Source organism: Myotis lucifugus, unplaced genomic scaffold (assembly GCF_000147115.1).
Source record: "Myotis lucifugus unplaced genomic scaffold, Myoluc2.0 scaffold_540, whole genome shotgun sequence".
NCBI lineage: Eukaryota > Metazoa > Chordata > Mammalia > Chiroptera > Vespertilionidae > Myotis > Myotis lucifugus.
Window position 1 is genome coordinate 564,009 of NW_005871588.1, and position 20,036 is coordinate 584,044.

General features: G+C 55.2%; 1 protein-coding gene across 1 annotated transcript in view; it reads left to right on the plus strand.

Moving 5' to 3' along the window:
• Window positions 1-20,036, plus strand: part of HTT (huntingtin) — a 99,242-nt gene that overhangs the window by 17,005 nt on the left and 62,201 nt on the right. The window contains 16 exon segments of the mRNA XM_014446458.2: window positions 951-1,071; window positions 3,030-3,089; window positions 3,455-3,534; window positions 5,743-5,881; window positions 7,087-7,228; window positions 7,929-8,107; window positions 9,519-9,723; window positions 10,731-10,778; window positions 12,896-12,976; window positions 14,862-15,223; window positions 15,736-15,877; window positions 16,101-16,219; window positions 17,337-17,448; window positions 17,674-17,811; window positions 18,534-18,692; window positions 18,780-18,877. Of these exon segments, the coding sequence (XP_014301944.1) occupies window positions 951-1,071; window positions 3,030-3,089; window positions 3,455-3,534; window positions 5,743-5,881; window positions 7,087-7,228; window positions 7,929-8,107; window positions 9,519-9,723; window positions 10,731-10,778; window positions 12,896-12,976; window positions 14,862-15,223; window positions 15,736-15,877; window positions 16,101-16,219; window positions 17,337-17,448; window positions 17,674-17,811; window positions 18,534-18,692; window positions 18,780-18,877 (2,185 nt within the window).

The following is a 20,036-nucleotide window of genomic DNA, read 5'->3' on the forward strand; positions in this document are numbered from 1 at the left end:
AGGTATGTGCCCTTGACCAGGTTCGCTTCCTTTGGGCCAAAGGCTGATGCTCTATCCACTGAGCCAAACCGGCTAGCCAGGCTCAAGCAGTGTCTTTTTTTTTTTTTTTAATATATTTTATTGATTTTTTACAGAGAGGAAGGGAGAGAGATAGAGAGTCAGAAACATCGATGAGAGAGAAACATCGATCAGCCGCCTCCTGCACATCTCCTACTGGGGATGTGCCCACAACCCAGGTACATGCCCTTGACCGGAATCGAACCTGGGACCCTCCAGTCCGCAGGCCGACGCTCTATCCACTGAGCCAAACCGGTTTCGGCAAGCAGTGTCTTTTTATTTTATTTTTTTATTTTATTTTAATTTTTTATATTTTTATTGATTTTTTACAGAGAAGAAGGGAGAGAGATAGAGAGTTAGAAACATCAATGAGAGAGAAACATCGATCAGCTGCCTCCTGCACACCCCCCACTGGGGATGTGCCCGCAACCCAGGTACATGCCCTTGACCGGAATCGAACCTGGGACCCTTCAGTCCGCAGGCCGACGCTCTATCCACTGAGCCAAACCGGTTTCGGCGTCTTTTTAAAAAATTGAGTTAAAATACACTAAAAGGAGAGTCTTTCAAAAACGTTTAAATTAAAACTTTAAAAAATGAGATTTGTCTTGCAAACACAACCTCTTTTTTTTGTAAATAAACTTTAAAATTTTAGAATAGTTTTAAATTCACGGAAGAATTACGGAGCTAGCAGTTTCCAGTGCCCACATCCGGTTCCCCATCGTAGCCTCTAGCGTCTCTGTGGTCGTGTTTCCTAGTTCGGGTCCGTGCGACAGACGTCGGCTTCGTTTCGTGCTCCTGCGTCCCGGACAGGACACCAGACGCCACGTGATGGTGATTGTCGTGGCTTCTGAGGCTCTTGTTGCTGGGACATTCTCTCTCCTTGTTTCTCTTAGAAATTCTCCCGAGTTTCAGAAACTGCTGGGCATCGCCATGGAGCTGTTCCTGCTGTGCAGCGACGACGCGGAGTCGGACGTGAGGATGGTGGCTGACGAGTGCCTCAACAAGGTCATCAAGGTGAGAAGCTGGGGCCGCATCCGCCATAACACACAGAGCTGTGCAGCCGACACCTACGGAATTTATTAACCCGGGTCACCCACTAAATACATCACATACATTTAAAAAAGGGGCCCTGGGGACGGCGTTCTCCGAGCTGGGCGTAGCCGGCGGCCTTTGGAGCGGCGCAGTCCCTCAGCTGTCGCACTGGCTGCACCACAGTGTGGGGGGCGCGTCTTGCCGCCTGCAGGACTGTCTGCCCTCACTGCAGGGGGTGGGCGGGGCGGGTGCTGATGGTGACTCCTGGGTGCGCCTTTGGGGGCGTGTCCGGAGAGACCACGAGGCCCCTGGACTCCTCTGTGGTGTCTCTAGCTCCCTCCTTCGCCCCTCTCTCTGCTCTCCGGGGGTCTGGGCGGGGCAGTGCTGCTTGCAGGTCAGGCTGTGACTTGGCAGCGGGTTGGCTGGGCAGAGAGGGGTCGCAGGACAGGAGGTCAGGCAGAAGCGGAAGCCCTGGCTGACAGGGAGGTCAGGAGAGAGAAGGGGCACCTGTCCTCTCCCGAGATTGCCTCCTGATGTGGAGTTTGTGGCCAAGGCCACAGAGCTAGAATCTGCTGTCGCCTTTTCAGTTTCCTGCTGCCACGGCCCAGCGCCCTTCTTCCCGATTCCTGATGCGCTGGAAACTGTCCTGTGCCTCCTCCGCCCGCCTGCGGTCGGGTCCCCACCCCACCCGGTGGCTGCCCTTTAGCCACCTCGAGTGTGCGAGTGTCCAAACTGAGACACTTCCCCCTGTGGACTCACCGGCACGAGGAAGGGCTCCGACATGGTTCTCGACACTTCCCAAAGCCGCTCCTCCCGTTGGCTCAGAGCAGATGCCTCCGCTCCTTCTCCGCAGGGTCCTGGTCGCGGGGCCTTGCAGGAAGATGGGGCACATTTCCCTCTTCATTTACGTAGGAAAGTGCTCTGGGGACCCGATGAGCCTGGCCATGTGCTCTGCCCTCAAGTCACGTCCAGTCCCGTGTGAGGCGGCTGGGACAGAAGTGCAGACCCTGAGTCCCAGCCGGGTGCTCCCTGTTGGGGGCAGAGAGGCTTCCTGGAGGTGGTGGCTGGGGGCAAGTAGGAGGCTCGGGCCTCTTACACTGGCGTGGCCTCTGGTGCCAGGAAGCCTCGCAGGCTCCCTCCTCGGTGAGCCTGCCTCGGTGTGTGCCGCCCAGAAAGGGGGTGTGCTTTACGTGGGGGGGAGGAGGGCTCTGGCAGATGGCTGACGCGGTCAGAGGAGTGCTTATTCCGGAAGGGAAGCCTGTGCCGAGGGAGGCCTGCCTGGGATTCCGGGAGCCCGGGCCAGCGCCCACTCTGGGCATCTGGAAGGAGGCGGGCCCTGGGAGGGTGAGCAGACCCTGGCTGGGAGGGGCCTGTGGCTCCCAGCTGGCTGCGGGCTCAGAGGGCCCCTGGGCCATAGGCTGGGCGCATCGGGACATCAAGGGAGGGCCAGACCTGGAGGAGGACGCAGGGTCTGCACCGGGAGTGTGGAGGAGGACGCAGGGTCTGCACCGGGAGTGGGTTCCATGGCAGAGCGAGGCTCTGACCTCGCAGGTGCACCGCCCGCGGCCCCCTGACTGAGGCCTTGCTAACTAATGTCGGTCACCTGGCAGAGTGCACTTGAACGAAGACAGAACTTTCGGGGTTTTCTGCACTCGCTGCCTGTTCAGGGTTTCAGATAAGAGCTTTAGAATGAATTTGTTGAACCATCTGCCCTTTCATTTTGATATTATGTAGTACTTGATTGTGATAAAAGTTAAATTCTCTTCCATTTCATTCAGGTGAGTCATCTGTGCATATATGTGCTTTTTCCTCAGTGAGTAGGTTCTTCGTTTAGTTGCTGTTAGCGTTAACTTCGCCCATGACTGAGGTGTAAGCGGCCTCAGCTTGCTCAGAGCTGCTGGCGGGCTGTCCGCCTGAGCCGAGCTCTGGTTGTGTTGCAGGCGCTGATGGATTCTAACCTCCCGAGGCTGCAGCTCGAGCTCTACAAGGAAATCAAGAAGGTGCGCCTTGTTCCGCCGCCAGCAGCGGCCGCCTCGCTGCCGTGAGCTGTTTTCGGGAAATGTCATCTTACATTTAATAAGTAAAAATGTTAGAAGGGAGAGCTGTTTGCTGTAGTAGACATAATTTCACTTTTCTTCTGCTCTTTGTAGTTTATTAGAGGAGTTGGGTATTTAAAATGGTAACTTAATTTTTATATCGTTATAATTCAATTCACTAGACCTTAAAATTTCTAAAGTAGATATTCAAATGACCTTTTCTCTAAAAATAGAAGTTAACAATGAAAAAATGCTTTTGTTATGTGAAGTCCTCTTGGTGACTAGTGTCCGTGACCCTACAATGTAACTCCGCTCATTAATCCACGCAGAACGGCGCTCCCCGGAGCCTGCGTGCTGCCCTGTGGAGGTTCGCCGAGCTGGCGCACCTGGTCCGGCCCCAGAAATGCAGGTACGTCCTATGCTCTGCGTCGTTATTGTTGATATTTCGGTGGAGGCCAGCTCCTGCGCATTCTTCACATCTCAGCTCACATGTCACTTCCTGAGGTCGTCCGGTCGTCCCGTGCGCTGTGTTGTGGTTGATGTTGTCCTGGTTTTTGCCTCATAGCACTTCTGCTCCCAGAAATATTCCTGCACGCTCCATCCGCGAGCTTGTTCCTTTCCACCTCCCCTCCCCCAAGGCCCGTAGGAGGTGGGCGCCCCGGACACCAGGGTCCTCCCCATCCTGTGCTGACAACAGTGTCCACGCGCGGCAGCTGCGGGAAAGGGACTTGGCAAGTGGTTGGAGGTCAAGTCCAACCCCATTGCTTACGGTAGGAGTTATGGAAATACATGCCCGTGTCTAGGACATGGGTTACCAACGTGGGCACTCAACCGTGGGCGTTAAACTGCGAATAGTTTTGACTAAGGAAACAGTTCTATCTTAAAAAGCAAAAGAAGGACCACAGCTTTTAACTCCACCTTGGTCTCCTTAACTGGCAAAACGTCCATAGACCCTGGCTCCCCGGGAGGAACGGGGAGTGGCCCGGACCCTCACTATGAATATGAAGCAACGATTGATTCCAGTGCATTTGCGTTTAACAGAGATACAGCACTAAGGAAATGTCTCTTTATTTAACCTTTTGCTTTTACTGTGTTTATTTTGAAAAGCTTGTTATATTCTCCACATAACAACCAAGGTGACCTTAAAATATGATCGGATCAAGCTCATCCCCCGAGCTGTCCAGATAAATCCAGCTTCTTACCAGGCCCAGGGAGGCTGCCCCCAGCACTCCGTCACCCCAGACACTCTCTGTTGACTCATTGGCCTGATGTTACTTCTTCAAAAGTCAGATTTCTCTTCCTCTTGATGCTGGTTTGTTTTTTCCCCTTGGGACTCGCAAAACAGTTATCTCCTTAGAAATGTGGGCCCAGGCTCCCTGAGGTAGTCCTGGGTGCAGATGGCGTGGTGCCTGGCCCTGCACTAGAGGGCGCTGCCGAGTTCCCAAGGTTGGCGGGGTCCTGAGGTCCTGGCTTGTCCAGCCTGTGACTCCCCGTCCGCAGGGCGGCTGCTTTCTCAGAGCCAGGTCTGATCTCTGAGGCCTGTTCAGCTTGAGCACTGACCCTTTCTGTAATGCTTCTTCCCACGAAAGCTTCATTCTCATTCCTTAACCTTCATTTCCCTCATCGTCTGTCTGAATGTTTCTGTAAGTGGCATTCTCTTGATGCTTGAACAAGGCAGCCGTATTGAAGAAGTGTGGCTTGAGCCCTGTCGAGGGGGCGGGGGAGGGGGTGGGGGGGCTTCAGGGCTGGTTGCCCGGGGAGGCGGGACTCTCCCAAGGCGGGAGGGTCCGGTGCCCTGGGGAAGTGGGCAGTGCCGCCCCTCCCGTCGGAGCAGAGGCTCGGTGCAAGCGGTGCAGCTGCAGAGCTCTCTTAGGAGATTTTGTGTTTTTCAGAAAATTCAATCTTTTTGATAGAATTTATTGGTGTGACGCTGGTTAACAAAATTATACAGGTTTCAGGTGCACAATTCCACAACACGTCGTCTGTACAGTGTACTGTGTGTCCACCCCAAGTCAAGTCTCCTTGTATCTCCATCTATCCCCTTACCTTCCTCTACTCCTAAAGTGGTGTTTCTTATATTATCTCTTATTTTCTAATTTAAAATATGAGTGTTGTAATAACTTATTATTTACTGCAAATAATTTTGAAAATTTATTTTATTTAAAAAAATGTTTTAAATTTACTTCAGAGGGGGAGGGAGAGGGAGAGAGAGAGAAACATCAATGAGGAGAGAGAATCATTGATCGGCTGCCTCCTGCACGCTGCACACTGGGATCAAGCCCACAACCTGGGCATGTGCCCTGACAGGGAATCAAACCATGACCTCCTGGTTCATAGGTCGATGCTCTGCCCCTGAGCCACACAGCTGGGCTGCAAATAATTTTTAACTGCTTTGGAGAGTCCTCTGGTTATGGGGGAAGTGAAGGCTGAGCGTCTGCCAGCATTTGAACTTCATGTGCAGTTTGCCCTACCGTTCTTTTAGCTGAGGTTTGTCCCCTCTCCATTGAGGACTGTTTTGCTATAAAAACTGGTTGTTCTCCCACAGGCACTAAACTAGTTGTTGTGTCTTACTAAAGTGGACCTGGTAGAGTAACCCAGCTTCCTTTCTCACATGCAGGCCTTACTTGGTGAACCTCCTGCCTTGCCTGACTCGAACAAGCAAGAGACCTGAGGAGTCTGTTCAGGAGACCTTGGCTGCAGCTATACCCAAAATTATGGCTTCGCTCGGCAATTTTGCAAATGACAATGAGATTAAGGTATGAGTCTTACACACCTGCGAATGAGTCTGGAGTTAGGGCTTTGGGACAGTCATTTGAAAGTACTTAAGTTCTGTTGTGCTTATAATTTATTTATTTTTTAGTTTTTATTTATTGATTTTAGAGAGGGAGGGAGGGAGAGAGAGAGAGAGAGAGAGAGAGAGCGAGCGAACAATCCATTTGTGTCTCCACCCATTTGTGGCTCCAGCCATTTTGCATTCATTGGTTGATCCTTGAATGTGCCCTGACTGGGGATGGAACTCGCAACCTTGGTGTATTGGGATGACACTTCAGCCAACGAACTACCCAGCCAGGGCGTGTCGGAGGCACACGAAAGCTTCTTCCTACTTCTGCCCTTTTGCTGTTCTTGTGGGTGAAGAGTTGACTAGGGGCTGGTGTATCCACGCGTGTGTAGAAGGCGCTGCTCCCGAGCAGATGGTCTTGGGGTGCTGGGTGGGCTCCCCACACTATCCAGGAAGCTCGTCTGGGTTATTCCGAGGTCCAGCGACATCCAGCTCCCTGACTTCTTAGCACAGAGTGAGCGTGTGCTGCACAGTCCAGTCTGCTTGTCCGTGCTCCAGGCCCAAGGGCGCCTTAGTGTACGAGCCGTCTCTTAGGCCCGACGTAGCTGTAGCTGGCTGCTCTTTTCTCTTTGGCCTCGTGATTTGTTGATTTTTTTTTTTTAACCACATTTATGTTACACGGTGTCAGTCTTGACCCCGTCCTCAAATACTGTGGTACAGCTTCTCCGGAGCTAGGGCTTCCACCTCCCAGGTCTCTGCTGGCCCTCGGCGGCAGGAGCTAGCCCAGGGGTGGGCAAACTTTTTGACTCGAGGGCCACAATGGGTTCTTAAACTGGACCGGAGGGCCGGAACAAAAGCATGGATGGAGTGTTTGTGTGAACTAATATAAATTCAAAGTAAACATCATTACATAAAAGGGTACGATCTTTTTTTTTTTTTTTAGTTTTATTCATTTCAAACGGGCCGGATCCGGCCCGCGGGCCGTAGTTTGCCCACGGCTGAGCTAGACGGTCCCTGTGTCGCGCTGCTCTGGGGTTCCCCGAATTGGGGGCTTCTGTTCAGCCCGGGAGAGTCTCGGGTGGTTGATGACAGCTCTGCGAGGATTTGGAGCGAATTAGGTTTATGAAGGCACAGTAAGCCTCATGGCCGTCCTCTTCTCTCCATGGGTGCTCGTGGCCACAGGTTCTGCTGAAGGCTTTCATCACGAACCTGAAGTCCAGCTCCCCGACCACGCGGCGGACGGCGGCGGCCTGCGTGGTGAGCATCTGCCAGCACTCCCGGAGGACGCAGTACTTCTACAGCTGGCTGCTCAGCGTGCTCCTAGGTGAGACGCCGGCCTGGCAGTGTCCCCAGGGTGGTGGGTCTCCGGCCTCTGCGAGTGACAGACCTTTGAGATCAGGCTGTCCCTCGGCCTGTGGGCAGCCCCTGGGGCCCTGCTGCCTGGGCAGTGGGAGCTAGGTCGGGGCTGCGAGCCCGCGGGGGGTCGGGGTGAGGGGCGGGAAAGGCTGCTCCTCGGCAGCTGCGCAGGCGCCCAAGGCCACCAGCAGGGCAGGGGCACAGGCCCGTGTGCCACCCCACCGCCTTCCCGGGCCCAGCCCTCGTGCAGCCAGACTTCCCAGCCGGCGTGGTGGCCCTGAGTGCAGGGAGTCCCCGCGGCCTGAAGCTGCGCCTCCGGCCCGGCGGTTCTCTGCGCGGCGTGGCTGCCCACGGCCTCTCCTGCACACGTGTAACTAAAAGCACCAGCAAATGCAGGCGGCACGTGGACATTGGTGTGCAAGGACGCCCGGCGCCCACATGCAGCACACGCAGTGTGAAGGCCTTGCTTGCTCAGCCCAGGTGCTGAGTCTCCCTTTGAAGCCCCCCTGGCTCTCGCCCCGGGATGCGATGCACACGTGTGCTTTCACGGCGACGCCTGTGCCATCGCTGTCCGCCCGCCAGCTCAGAAAGGGCTCTGCCGGGGACTCTGCAACCACAGAGGCCGGAGTCCCAGCAGGAGCCAGATGCAGAGCTGTGCTGCCTTCTAGGGTTGCTGGTTCCCGTCGAGGGCGAGCACCCCTCCCTGCTGGTCCTTGGAGCGCTGCTCACACTGCGGTACTTGGTGCCCTTGCTGCAGCAGCAGGTCCAGGACACCAGCCTGAAAGGCAGCTTTGGGGTGACGCGAAAGGAAATGGAAGTCTCCCCCTCGACAGAGCAGCTGGTGCAGGTAGGAGCCCTGGTTCACTCTGGTGCAGACACAGCCATGACCGACACCCAGCGAGTCGGCTCGGGGACGGGGAGCGGCACAGCCGAGGTTCAGAGCACAGGCTCCGGAGCCGGACCCCTGGCTCAGGTCCGAGGTCACGGCCCCCAGCCCTGTGACCTCAGAGGGAAATGCAGGTCGTCTCTCCCGAGGTTACAGCGTGGCACATGGGCCCTCCTAGCCCAGCCTGGCACAGAGCACCGGGACCCTGTTCCTAAACCAGGCCCTGAAACGTGTTCGTCTGTTCTGTAAACATTTATCGGGCTCTCTCAGTCCTGTTTGTACACATGATAAGACGTGTACTTTTTTAAATTCGGTTTTTGACTGAACTTCTAGGCAAAGCACATGATTTAAATAGTGACACATTGTGAACCGTAATAATATGAAGCAGTGATGTCGCTGACAGCGTTCGGGGGGGCAGGCGAGGTGGGGGCGGTGGGCTGCTGAGTCCTCATTTTACGAGGGAGGTAGACTCCCTCGTGCAGGGGCGCACGCCTTCTCTGACGGCCAGCTGCTCCCTGACGGCCGCAGCATGGAGGCAGCTGCAGATGCCACGGACACGGCGTGTCACGAAGGCCGCGTGCGGAGAGGTGGCGGGCAGGTTGCCTGTGGACTGCATTTTGCAGACCTGCGACCTAGAGTGATGGAGGGTCCCCCAGAAGAACCAGAGCAAGCGGTTCAGTGTCACTGCCTCTGGAGCCTTTTAGTTTGTGCCCTCTTGTGCTGTCTCTGTCTTTTTTGAACGTATGTTTTACTGTTGGGATGTTAAAGGGCAGGCTGCCCACTTGGCATATAAAAAGAGTGCCAGTTAATTTTGAACTTTAGATAAATTGCGAATAATTGTGTGGTGTGTCTGCCTGAAGTCACACAACCATACTACAAAGTTATTAGTTTATCTGAAATTCAAACTTAACTGGGTGCTCTGTATTTTATTTGGCAACTCTAATGAAGAATACATTCATCATGTTCATGGAACGTGATAGGTCGTGTGAGAAGCACTGAGAAAAGTTGCCTTGAGGCCTTTATAAGCTCCGTCAGCTCTTTCTGGGGGGCTCTCCTGACCGAGGTCCTTGCTTAGGGAGTGTCAGCCCTGCCTCAGTGCCCACGGAGCGTGCTCTCCATCCCTGGCCAGCCCGCGAGGCGTCACCTTCGTCAGCTGCCTCTGCTCCCGGGCACGTGCTCCGCTTCCCTTAAGGAATTGGTGACAAGTCTCCTGGGGATTCAGAAGGCCACCTGGCAGCTGCTGAGCGCACTGGTGGATGGGACAGTTTTAGGGGCGGAAATGAAGGCCCCCGACTCCAGCATAAGCCGTCAGACAGGAAGGGACACCAGGGCCCCTGGGAACACCGTGACAGCCACCCGTCTTCGCCTCCAGGTTTACGAGCTGACCTTGCATTACGCGCAGCACCCGGACCACAACGTGGTGACCGGGGCGCTGGAGCTCCTGCAGCAGCTGCTCCGGACCCCGCCCCCCGAGCTGCTGCGCGCCCTGACCACACCGGGCGGCCTGGCGCAGCTCAGCGCACCCCGCCAGGAGCCCGGCAGCCGCAGCCGCAGCGGGAGCATCGTGGAGCTGATAGGTGAGTGCTGAGCCGGGGCGCAGGAGTGCTCGCCCGCTGTTGAGTATGGGCCAGGGCAGCGATGCCTCAGCTCCTCACCAGCCTTTCAGCGAGGTGCGGGCGCCCTCTGCACAGGGAACTGACGTGTGGGGAGGGGAGGGGCAAGATGGGGTCGCTCTGTCTGCGCGGCTGCCTCCAGGCGGCCTCTTGTCCGCCTTGGAGTGGACATGGCGCGGAGAGGTTTCCAGGGCCTGTCATCTGTCACTTTGCGGAGATGGGTCTTGGGTCTCCAGGGCTTTGTCCCTGCTGCCCTCTGGGTCTCTGTTTGCTGTCCTCACCGACTTTAGGAAAGCTCTCCTCGCCGGCCCATCTCTGCTCCCACTGTGCTTGCTCTGGGGGGGCCCTAAGCCACCCGATGCTGCTGCCCCTGCCCCCTGCCCCCTGGTGTTCCTGCAGCAGTGGCCCTGCCTGACATGGAGACGCCCCTAGGAGCTGGGGTAGACGGGAGCCTGGGGTCGTAGCTCCTGGGGGCTTCCCTCTCTCCCGGCCTCTCCTCGGCCTTGTGGTGTGCAGTCCATGTAGTGCATTGCGTGTGTGTGCGCACGCGTGTGCCGGGAGCAGAAGATGGTCATGTGCCTGTTCCCTGTCCTTGTACTGGAGAACCTTTTCTCTACAGAACGCGCGCCTTAGAAATAATCGCCAAAATACTCATTTCTAATGGTGGTTCCTAACGAAAATTTATCCTTGCTTATTAGTTGACCAGATAATCTGAGATTTCTGATGGTTTTAATTTGACTTTTCACATGCAGTGTATATGCACTCGACATTGTAGGCCTGAACTGTATGTATATTTGCGTGGTAATGTAATGTTCATGTCAGAATTAAAGCAGAGCACTGCCTTTTGGAAATACGTTCTTATATTCTCTGGCTTTAAAGTTGAATCAAGCTTTTTGAAAATATTTGAATTCCTTCTGAATTTCAACAGCTCGCTGCCTTACTTTCATCTGTCGTTCTTTTGTGATTTACAGCTGGAGGGGGTTCTTCATGCAGCCCTGTCCTTTCAAGAAAACAAAAAGGTGATTATTTCAGAAATCAGTCTGGGCCTTGCTGATTGTCTCTGTTCCGATGCCTTGCCTGTGGGTGCATGCTGCTGGGTCGGGCCTGGCAGGTGCTGGCTTCCACACGCCGTGGTCAGAAGCTGTCGTCCACTTGCCGGCTCTGGGTCAGGGCTGGGCAGGCTTTCTGTAAAGGCCCGGGTTCCCGTTTCAGCCCTGGCGCCTTCCTGTGTCCTCTGCCACCTGCCTGTGGCGGCCTGAGCTCCGGGTGCGGCCGCCTTCCGGTCAGACTCAGTCCTGAGCAGGCGGCCTGCTCTGCCTGCTGCTGCCGCAGCGCGTTATGTTTACTAAGGTGACCTGTCTTCCCAGTCGGTTTGTTATTAGTCAGCAATAACCATTGGCTAATTAGTTAATTGGGGCCTGGGGTATTCCAACCATATTTGGCTTTGTACAGGCCAAAGTGTTCTGATACAATTAATTATTTTTATTAGATCAAAGTGTTTCTAATAAAATCTGACAGTTTGGGTACATACTATCACTTTGCAACAGCATTTCTTTTCTTTTCCAGTCTAGATTTCTATAGGAAGTACTTGCTGCCATTTTTTATTTTGAAATCTTAAAAGACTAATTCTTTTTTTTAATTGAGGTCTAATTGGCATACAACATACTAATTGTTTTGTGTCATGAGTTTTGTGTGTATTTGAGAGCCTGATGCTAGTGTTACTGGCAGTTGAATGCCGTCTTTACAGGAATAATGTGTAGCCGTGGCCAAGTTAAAACATTTCCTAGACGAACTCGGAAGCTCTGATTGGCCGTCACAGTGTGGGCCACTTCATGGACTTGGAGATTTTGGTGAACAACTAAGATTGTTCAAAGCCGAGGCATCTAGGGGAGTTAGTCCGTCTCTCTCCTGGAATCGGGAGGTGCCGGGCCTGCGGGATGTTCCTGCGATGCTGCGCTGGTCTCAGCCGCGCTCTAGCGATGGTGGGCAGACGCGAGGCCCACGCGAGGAGTGGCTTGTTTTCTTCTGGCCAGGACCTTGGGCAGGTCCTCAGGTTCTTCTTTGCTTTTCCAGCGTTTTCTGTTTTGTGTTGTTTTTTCCATCAGAGCTGTAGTTTCTAACTTCTTTGTTGCAGCCTCAGAATTCTCTTTTCAAATGACACCTGCCGGTATGTAGGAGAGACAGCGGTAGGTTTGTTTTGGATGTAGGGTCAGGTGAGGCTGGGGTGTGTGTGGCCCGGCAGGGCCCTGGCTCCCCTTGGGGAGGGCTCCTGGGGACGGACTGCTTTCTTCGGCACCTGAGCACGGGACCCAGGCCTTTCTCCAGGTCCACCGCCCGGCCTGGGATAAAGGACCCCATTATGCAGGAGGCCGCCGCTCGCTGTGTCCGCTGTGTCCGTGTCACTTCCATTTGGGGTCTCCTTTGTTGTTTTTTGCTTTGCCCTTAATGTCACATTAGTGTAAATTTGGGAAGTCGTCGCACCTGTGACCTGTTCTTTACAGAGCAGTGAAATTAGAAGTTGCCAATAATTGTTTTGTTACTGCCATTTAATGACACTTATATGTAATGTAACCATAAGATTTAATGAGTCCAGTTAAGTCACATTCAAACATTCGTTTTCTTTTTATGTGAATGTAGCCTGGAAACTATAAACTGTAAAATGTATTTTTTGAACTTTGCAAAAGATGAAATATTATTTCAACCTCCCAGATTGTACAGTGCTTGAGTTATGATTAACCTTAGAATCTAGCAAATTAAAAGATAATAAAAGTGGCCTTTAGGAGTAGACGTTTTATGTGTAAATTCTGATACGCCATTGGAGATGCGACAGGAATAACGGAAGGGCTAGAGAAGTAGTTCTAGCCGTAACTTGCCGTTTTTAGGTTAAATGGTAACATAAGTCATGTGATATTAACTGTCACATGTGCCAGTAAGTATTTATGGTTGTAAAGCACTTTGCAGCACCATCTGAGAACCAGGCTGTCCAGTGTTTCCGTGTGGACTCGCTGATGTTCTTAGTGCCCCGTGTTCAGCGCTCCGGGCAGAGCGCCCTTACACATAGTGACAGGCCGCACGGGGTGCGCTGCCTGCGCTGCGGAGTCCTCCTTCCCAGCTCAAGGCGCTGCCTCTCTCCTAGGGAAGGTGCTCCTGGGGGAAGCGGCGGCCTTGGAGGAGGACTCCGAGTCCCGGTCGGAGGGCAGCAGCCCGGCCTTCGCAGGTAGCTCTTGGGGTGACGGGGTGACGTGGGGACCACCTCCCTCCTGCCCCTGCCCTCCTCCCCGCCTCACCACCCCTGCTCCGGGGCAGTGGGGAAGCCAGCTGCTCGTGGTGGAGCATTCAGGCCTTTTATAGGTTCCCTTTGGAACGTGTGTGTCTCCTTGCATCCGACACTTGTTGTTTCCCTCGGTGTCGGCAGCTTTACAACTAGGTCCCTATTCCTGAGCGCCAGTTTCTGAGGAGGGTGGTGGGTAACTGAACCGCATGGGTTGTGAGGGGAAAGGGATTAAAAATCGTCTACGGATGATTTAAGAAGAATTCTACATTTGTTCACAGATAGTTATCTAATGAGGTATGAGATTCTTTAGTCACCTTTTAAAGGATGAGTATTGACTAAGATACTAATAATTGGATTAAATGAGAGTGGTTTGAGTTGTATAATTCTATTTGAAAGAATGCTTTTAGGTAACTTATTTGTGAAGGAAAATCTGAATCATCCCAATGGTGATTATGTATTCATTTATTTTACAAAATAGAAATCCATGTTCTAATTACGAAAATAAAGTTAAAGTAAAATTACAGCTACAGTAATACAGCTCAAGTGCTCGCTGACCACGGGCTTCCAGGAGTGGCCACTGCCGGCCGTGTGGTGAGAGCTTCCTGTCGTTGTTTATGGGAGTGAAGAGTAAACCGGGAAACTGCACATCTGTGCTGCAGGGGAGCAGGCGCAGCGTCGGGGTCTGGAACAGGGTCTGAGAGGAGGAGAGCCACCTCGAAGCGATGGTGAACTTACCCTCGTTGCTTCTGCACACTGCTTGCCCGGAGTGCCTGTGAGCCTTGCTCTGCCCAGCAGCTGCGGGAGCTGCCCACACTCCCCGCAAAGCCCAGCAGCTGCGGGAGCTGCCCACACTCCCCGCAAAGCCCAGCAGCTGCGGGAGCTGCCCACACTCCCTGCAAGGCCCAGCAGCTCCGGGAGCTGCCCGCACACTCCCCACAAGGCCCAGCAGCTCCGGGAGCTGCCCGCACACTCCCCGCAAAGCCCAGCAGCTGCGGGAGCTGCCCACACTCCCTTCTGCACACTGCTTGCCCGGAGTGCCTGTGAGCCTTGCTCTGCCCAGCAGCTGCGGGAGCTGCCCACACTCCCCGCAAAGCCCAGCAGCTGCGGGAGCTGCCCACACTCCCCGCAAAGCCCAGCAGCTCCGGGAGCTGCCCACACTCCCCACAAGGCCCAGCAGCTGCGGGAGCTGCCCACACTCCCCACAAGGCCCAGCAGCTCCGGGAGCTGCCCGCACACTCCCCGCAAGGCCCAGCAGCTGCGGAGGACTTGAAGTGCCACCGGCGCTGCTGCCGAGGCTGAGCTGCAGTGAAACAAACGCCTGTGGGAACACGGCAGATGTAACAGGTGTCTGCTGCTGACCCGAGCTCTTAAAAAAAAATTTAAAAAAATATATATATGTTTATTGATTTCAGAGAGGAAGGGAGAGGGAAAGAGAGAGAGAAACATCAGTGATGAGAGAGAATCATGGAGTGGCTGCCTCCTGCACATCCCCTATTGGGGATCAAGCCCGCAACCCAGGCATGTGCCCTTGACCGGAATCGAACCTGGGACCCTTCAGTCTGCAGGCCGACGCTCTATCCACTGAGCCACACCAGCTAGGGCTGACCCGACCTCTTTAATCCGATGCGGTAACGTGGTGAAAGGGCAGTAACAGTGGGCTGCAGTTGTGGTCATGTTTAAAGGATGCACTGTTGTCTTGCTTTTGAAATATTCTAGTTCATTTCACTGTATTTGAGGATTTTTGCTGTTAAAATAGTGACAGTGAGTTTGAGGGTATTTGCAAGCATTTGATCCCTAGCGGATGTTTTTCTTGGCCCTTTGTCTTCAGCCTCAGTCAAGGGCGAGATCTGTGGGGAGCTGGCTGCCTCTTCCGGGGTCTCCACTCCGGGCTCTGTCAGCTCCGCGGCTGACTCCACGGGTCACGACATCATCACGGAGCAGCCCCGGTCACAGCACACGCTACAGCCGGACTCGGTGGATCTGACCGGCTGCGACTTGGCGAGCGCAGCCACTGACGGGGACGAGGAGGATATCTTAAGCCACAGCTCCAGCCAGATCAGCGCGGTCCCGTCCGACCCGGCCATGGACCTGAACGATGGGACCCAGGCCTCCTCCCCCCTCAGCGACAGCTCTCAGACCACCACCGAGGGGCCCGACTCGGCCGTGACCCCTTCAGACAGCTCCGAAATCGTAAGTGGGGAGGGTGCGCCTGGTGTCTGCATAGGGGCTGCCCTGGAGGCCCAGACCTGGACCCTTGTCCGTCCGACCCACTGACAGCGCAGAGGCACCAGCTCCGCCCCAAACGGAGCGCTCAGCCCCTTCTGAGACCTTCGCTGCGCGAGTGGCCCAGCGTCTTGTGTTGAATGAGGGCAGAGTTTGTCTCTCTGTCTCTCTGTCTCTCTCTCTCTCTCTCTCTCTCTCTCTTTCCCTCCCTCTGCCCCCTTCCCTTCCACCCTCTTGCTAAAAAAATTCAATGGGAAAAAAAATATCCTCCTCGGGTAAAAATCTTTTTAAAAAATAGAGATTTCCGGACTGGAATTTCTAGAGTTTGAGCTTTTTAGAGCGTGTGGTGCCGTGATCTGCAGGCTCGGGGCAGCCTGGCGCACGCGTCTGTGCATTGGAGGACGGCCTCTGTGGCTGTGGGGCGGCCCTTTGCCCTTCGGAGTTCGTTCAGAGCCTCACAGCCCCTTTGCACCGTCCAGGTGTTAGACGGCGCCGACGGCCAGGACCCGGGGATGCAGCTCCCACTGCCGGAGGAGGAGGAGGGGGAAGAGGAGGCGGAGGAGGAGGAGGAGCCCGCGGGCCTTCCTGAGGACTCCGTCGCCTTCGCAGCTGCGTCCGCGGGTATGTGGGCTCCGGCGTGTGCCGGGGCAGCCCCGCCACCTTGGTTTGTCTTTGTGCCCAGGAAGAAGTCCCGGGTGTCTGTTTTCTGGGTTGTGGGTGAGGAGGAACGTCGAGGGACCATCGCCCTTTTCCTTGACCTAACGCCTCCGTTCATGCTGACTGAACGTGCGCGTGCGCGTGTAATGCGAGGTTTGTCACTGACCCTGCTTCTGTGTTTTGGAAGCCCTTCAGCAAGCACATTTACTGAAAAGCATGGGCCACAGCAGGCAGCCCTCGGACAGCAGTGTGGACAGGGGTGTGTCCAGAGAGGACGCCGCCGACCCAGGGGATCAGGACAACAAGGTGAGAGGCTCAGGCGCAGGAGAGTGGTCCCTGGGCTGTCTGTCGCGTGCTGCCCCCGCTACCCCCCAACCCCGGCCGTTCTGGAGAACCGCCGAGGCCTCCTCCCTGGAGGCCCCCCCCCGCCCCCCACTGGCCTGTCTACCTCCCCGCCTTCTGTGACCATTCACTTGACCACCTGCAGGGCTGTGCAGTGTTTCTTGCTTTTGTCCCTTTGAATCGATTTGTTGGTTTGTTTATTGTGGTAGAATACCCGGAACTTAAAACTTGCCAGTTCAGTGGGTTAAATGCATTCACGTTGTTGACTGTCACCACATCCGTCTCCCAGCCCCCTCCCTTCCCAGGCGGAAGCTCTGTCCCCGGACACTGCAGCCCCAGTCCTCCCTCCTCAGCCCGGGGCCTCCGTTCTGCGTGCGCTCTCTGGATTGACGCCTCCAGGGGCCTCACATAAGTGGGACCCTACAGTATTGCCCTGCTGTGTGACTCTCTCCCGTCACTGAGCATCCTGTCCTCAAGGCCATCCATGTTGTAGCAGGTGTCAGACTCTCCCGCCTTTTATTTTAAACATGAGCTAACATTCCGTTCTATGTGCCATCACGTTTTGTCTTCTCTCCTTCCCCGTTGGCCTTTGGGAACAGCGGGGCCGTGTGTCTCCTCCAGGCCGTCTTTCAGTTCCTGGTGGGATGGCTGGCTCAGGTGGTCATTCTAACTTCGTTTCCTGAGGAACTGCCTGTCCTCCCAGTTAGTTTAAATGCCTTGAGGGCAGGAACTAGTGGGTGCTCAGCCCACAGAGGCGCTCAGTCCCTCTTGCAGCCTCAGTCGTGGCTTTAGGTCCCCACATAGGCTCCTCCCTCTGCGCCTCGGGCTTTTCCCAGCTCCGGGCCGCCCTGCCCAGAGCCGGTGGCTTCCCCAGCAGCCCCTACCTGGAGTGCCCTCTGCGCGCTGAGTCGTCCCTGCCGCAGCCCACGCGGCCCTGATGGTACCCGCCTCTCGCCCGTGGCTGGTGAGGCAGCACCTGTGTCCCAGCACCGCCCGCTGCCGTGCGGGAGCCATGCTGAGTGAGCGAGGGGACGAGCGTGTGCTGTTGTCAGACAAGCGAGTGTCGGTGTCTCTGTTCCAGCCCTGCCGCATCAGAGGGGACATCGGGCAGCCTGACGACGACGACGCTGCGCCCCTCACCCACTGTGTCCGCCTCTTGTCTGCTTCGTTTCTGCTCACGGGGGAGAGAAACGGTAAGGGGGCGGCTGGGGAAAGACGCGGGAAGCCCCGGTTTCAGCAGCCTGGCGCCGCTGTTGGGCTGGCGGTCAGCCGAGGCTGGTGAGCGTGAGCGGAGGTTTACTGATTGCCGGGGGGGGGAGGGGGGGGCGGCTGCTTCAGGGGGTCTAGTCTTGCTTTTTTGGAAACTAAGTGTTTGCTGCTTTGAAGTTGAAGGTGACACCCAGGTGGTTCCTTTGCAGCCTTGGTTCCCGACAGGGACGTGCGTGTCAGCGTGAAGGCGCTGGCGCTCAGCTGTGTCGGCGCCGCGGTGGCCCTGTACCCGGAGTCCTTCTTCAGCAAGCTGTACACAGCCCCCCTGGACGCCGCCGAGTGCCCGGGTACGGTGCCCTCCGCCGGCCGGCCTCCGCCCGCGCCCGCCGTTCCCTGGAAGACTGCTTCCCGTCCCGACTGCTTTAGGGCAGGACAGCGGGTTTCTTGCGTTCGCGGGGCTTCCATCCGTGAGGGGCTCTCCACACAGCACACACCGCAGGGTCAGAGCCTTCCTCGCGGCGCCCAGTGGGAATGCACACAGCAGCACAGTAGAGTTCTGGGAACATACGATCTAGTTGATGATGTAGATTTTTACCGAAAGCCCAGATTAGTATGTAATCAGAATTTATAGCACAGTCCCGCTGAGCAGATGTTCACACTCAGACGTGTGGGCTGAGAGCGGCCGAGGCCCCGCTGACCCGGTCCCGCGCACGCTCTGGACGTGATGGTGGGAAGAGTGCCCTCTGACGCTCTCCTCTCGCTTCCCTTGCTCGCTCTCTGGGCGCGGGGACAGACCTGTGCTTTTGAATTCATGTGAGGTAACTGTGGACTCGTTTGAGTTTTTCTCACCTTTCATGAAGGAAAAAATTAGAATTTTGCTTATTGGCTGACAACCTGGAATTCTAACCGGTTGTGTTGACTGCTGCCTTGAATGTAGAATTTTCAAGCCTAAACACGCTGCCCGCAGGTTACCCTCGTCAGGCCTTGTCTGGGTGGGTCGCCCGCCCCTTGTTGTCTTTCCTGGGAAGTTGAAGTGGACTTTCACGGTGGCTGGCGTTTGTCCCCGCAGAGGAGCAGTACGTCTCGGACGTCCTCAGCTACATCGATCACGGAGACCCGCAGGTCCGCGGGGCCACGGCCATCCTCTGCGGGACGCTCGTCTGCTCCATCCTCAGCAGGTCCCGCTTCCAGGTGGGGGACTGGCTGGGCTCCGTTCGAGCTCGCACAGGTAGCGGCCAGTTTCTGAGGGTTGCCCTCTGGGTGTCATTGCCAAGTTCAAGTTCACACGCAGGTGTTTGTGGCTTGCTCTGTTCAGGAAACACGTTTTCTCTGGTGGACTGCGTTCCTTTGCTGCGGAAAACGCTGAAGGATGAGTCATCTGTTACTTGCAAGTTGGCGTGTGCAGCTGTGCGGGTGAGCGCTCTGGACCCCCTGTGCGTGTTGGGAACCTTATAGTTCAGATTGCACGTGTCCAGACATGCAGCGTTGCAAACAAGAGTAAACGTCTGTGTATCCATCACTTTGCTTAAGGAGTAAACCATTGCCGATAAACTTACGGTTTAATGGACTGTTTTAAAAGTTTTGATTCTCAGAATATTCTCATGGGGTTAGCTGGTTTGAAATATACCTTTTTCCTAAGAGCGTATTTAGAAAAAGATCTTGCTAACATAAGTGTCAAAGCTGTTGAATTAAAAATGACAACTCGTTGAGGCCGTGGGACACACAGTTAGAGTGAGGCTGGAGGCCGTTAGTCACCTCTGTCCGTGACAAGTGGCAGGCCCCGTCCTTGGCCTGGCAGCTGTGCAGCCTTTCCGCCCACCTGGTTCATAGTCACCCCAGCCCATCACCAGCCGCACTATGAGGTACGCAGTGACATCGGGAAGCGCGAGGGGCGGGGCTGGCCCTGGGTCTCAGATGTGTGGGAAGTGGCGGGTGATGGTGCCATTCCCTCGTACTGCTGATGCGTGTTCACGGGATGGGTGTCTGGGAGGAGAGGCTGTGACTGAGGCAGAAATGGGAGGAAAAGGAAAACTAAGTTATGTGACAGGGACACACTTCAAAACGCAAGTTTGCTGAAGTAAAGCATGTATCACAAATGTCTCTGAGCATGTGGACCAGTGTGTGCGTGCGAGGTGCATGTGAACCATTGTGTGCGAGTGAGTTGCATGTGGACGAGTGTGTGTGACTGAGGTGCACGTGGACCATTGTGTGCAAGTGCGCGTGCGCGTGTAATGCGAGGTTTGTCACTGACCCTGCTTCTGAGGTGCACATGGACCAGTATGTGTGTGAGTGCACATGGACCAGTGTGTGTGTGTGATGTGCACGTGGACCATTGTGTGTGTGAGTGAGGTGCACGTGGACCATTGTGTGCAAGTGAGTTGCACATGGACCAGTGTGTGCGAGTGATGTGCACGTGGACCAGTGTGTGCAAGTGAGTTGCACATGGACCAGTGTGTGCGCGTGATGTGCAGGTGGACCAGTGTGTGCGCGTGATGTGCACGGGGACCAGTGTGTGCGCGTGATGTGCACGTGGACCAGTGTGTGCGCGTGATGTGCACGGGGACCAGTGTGT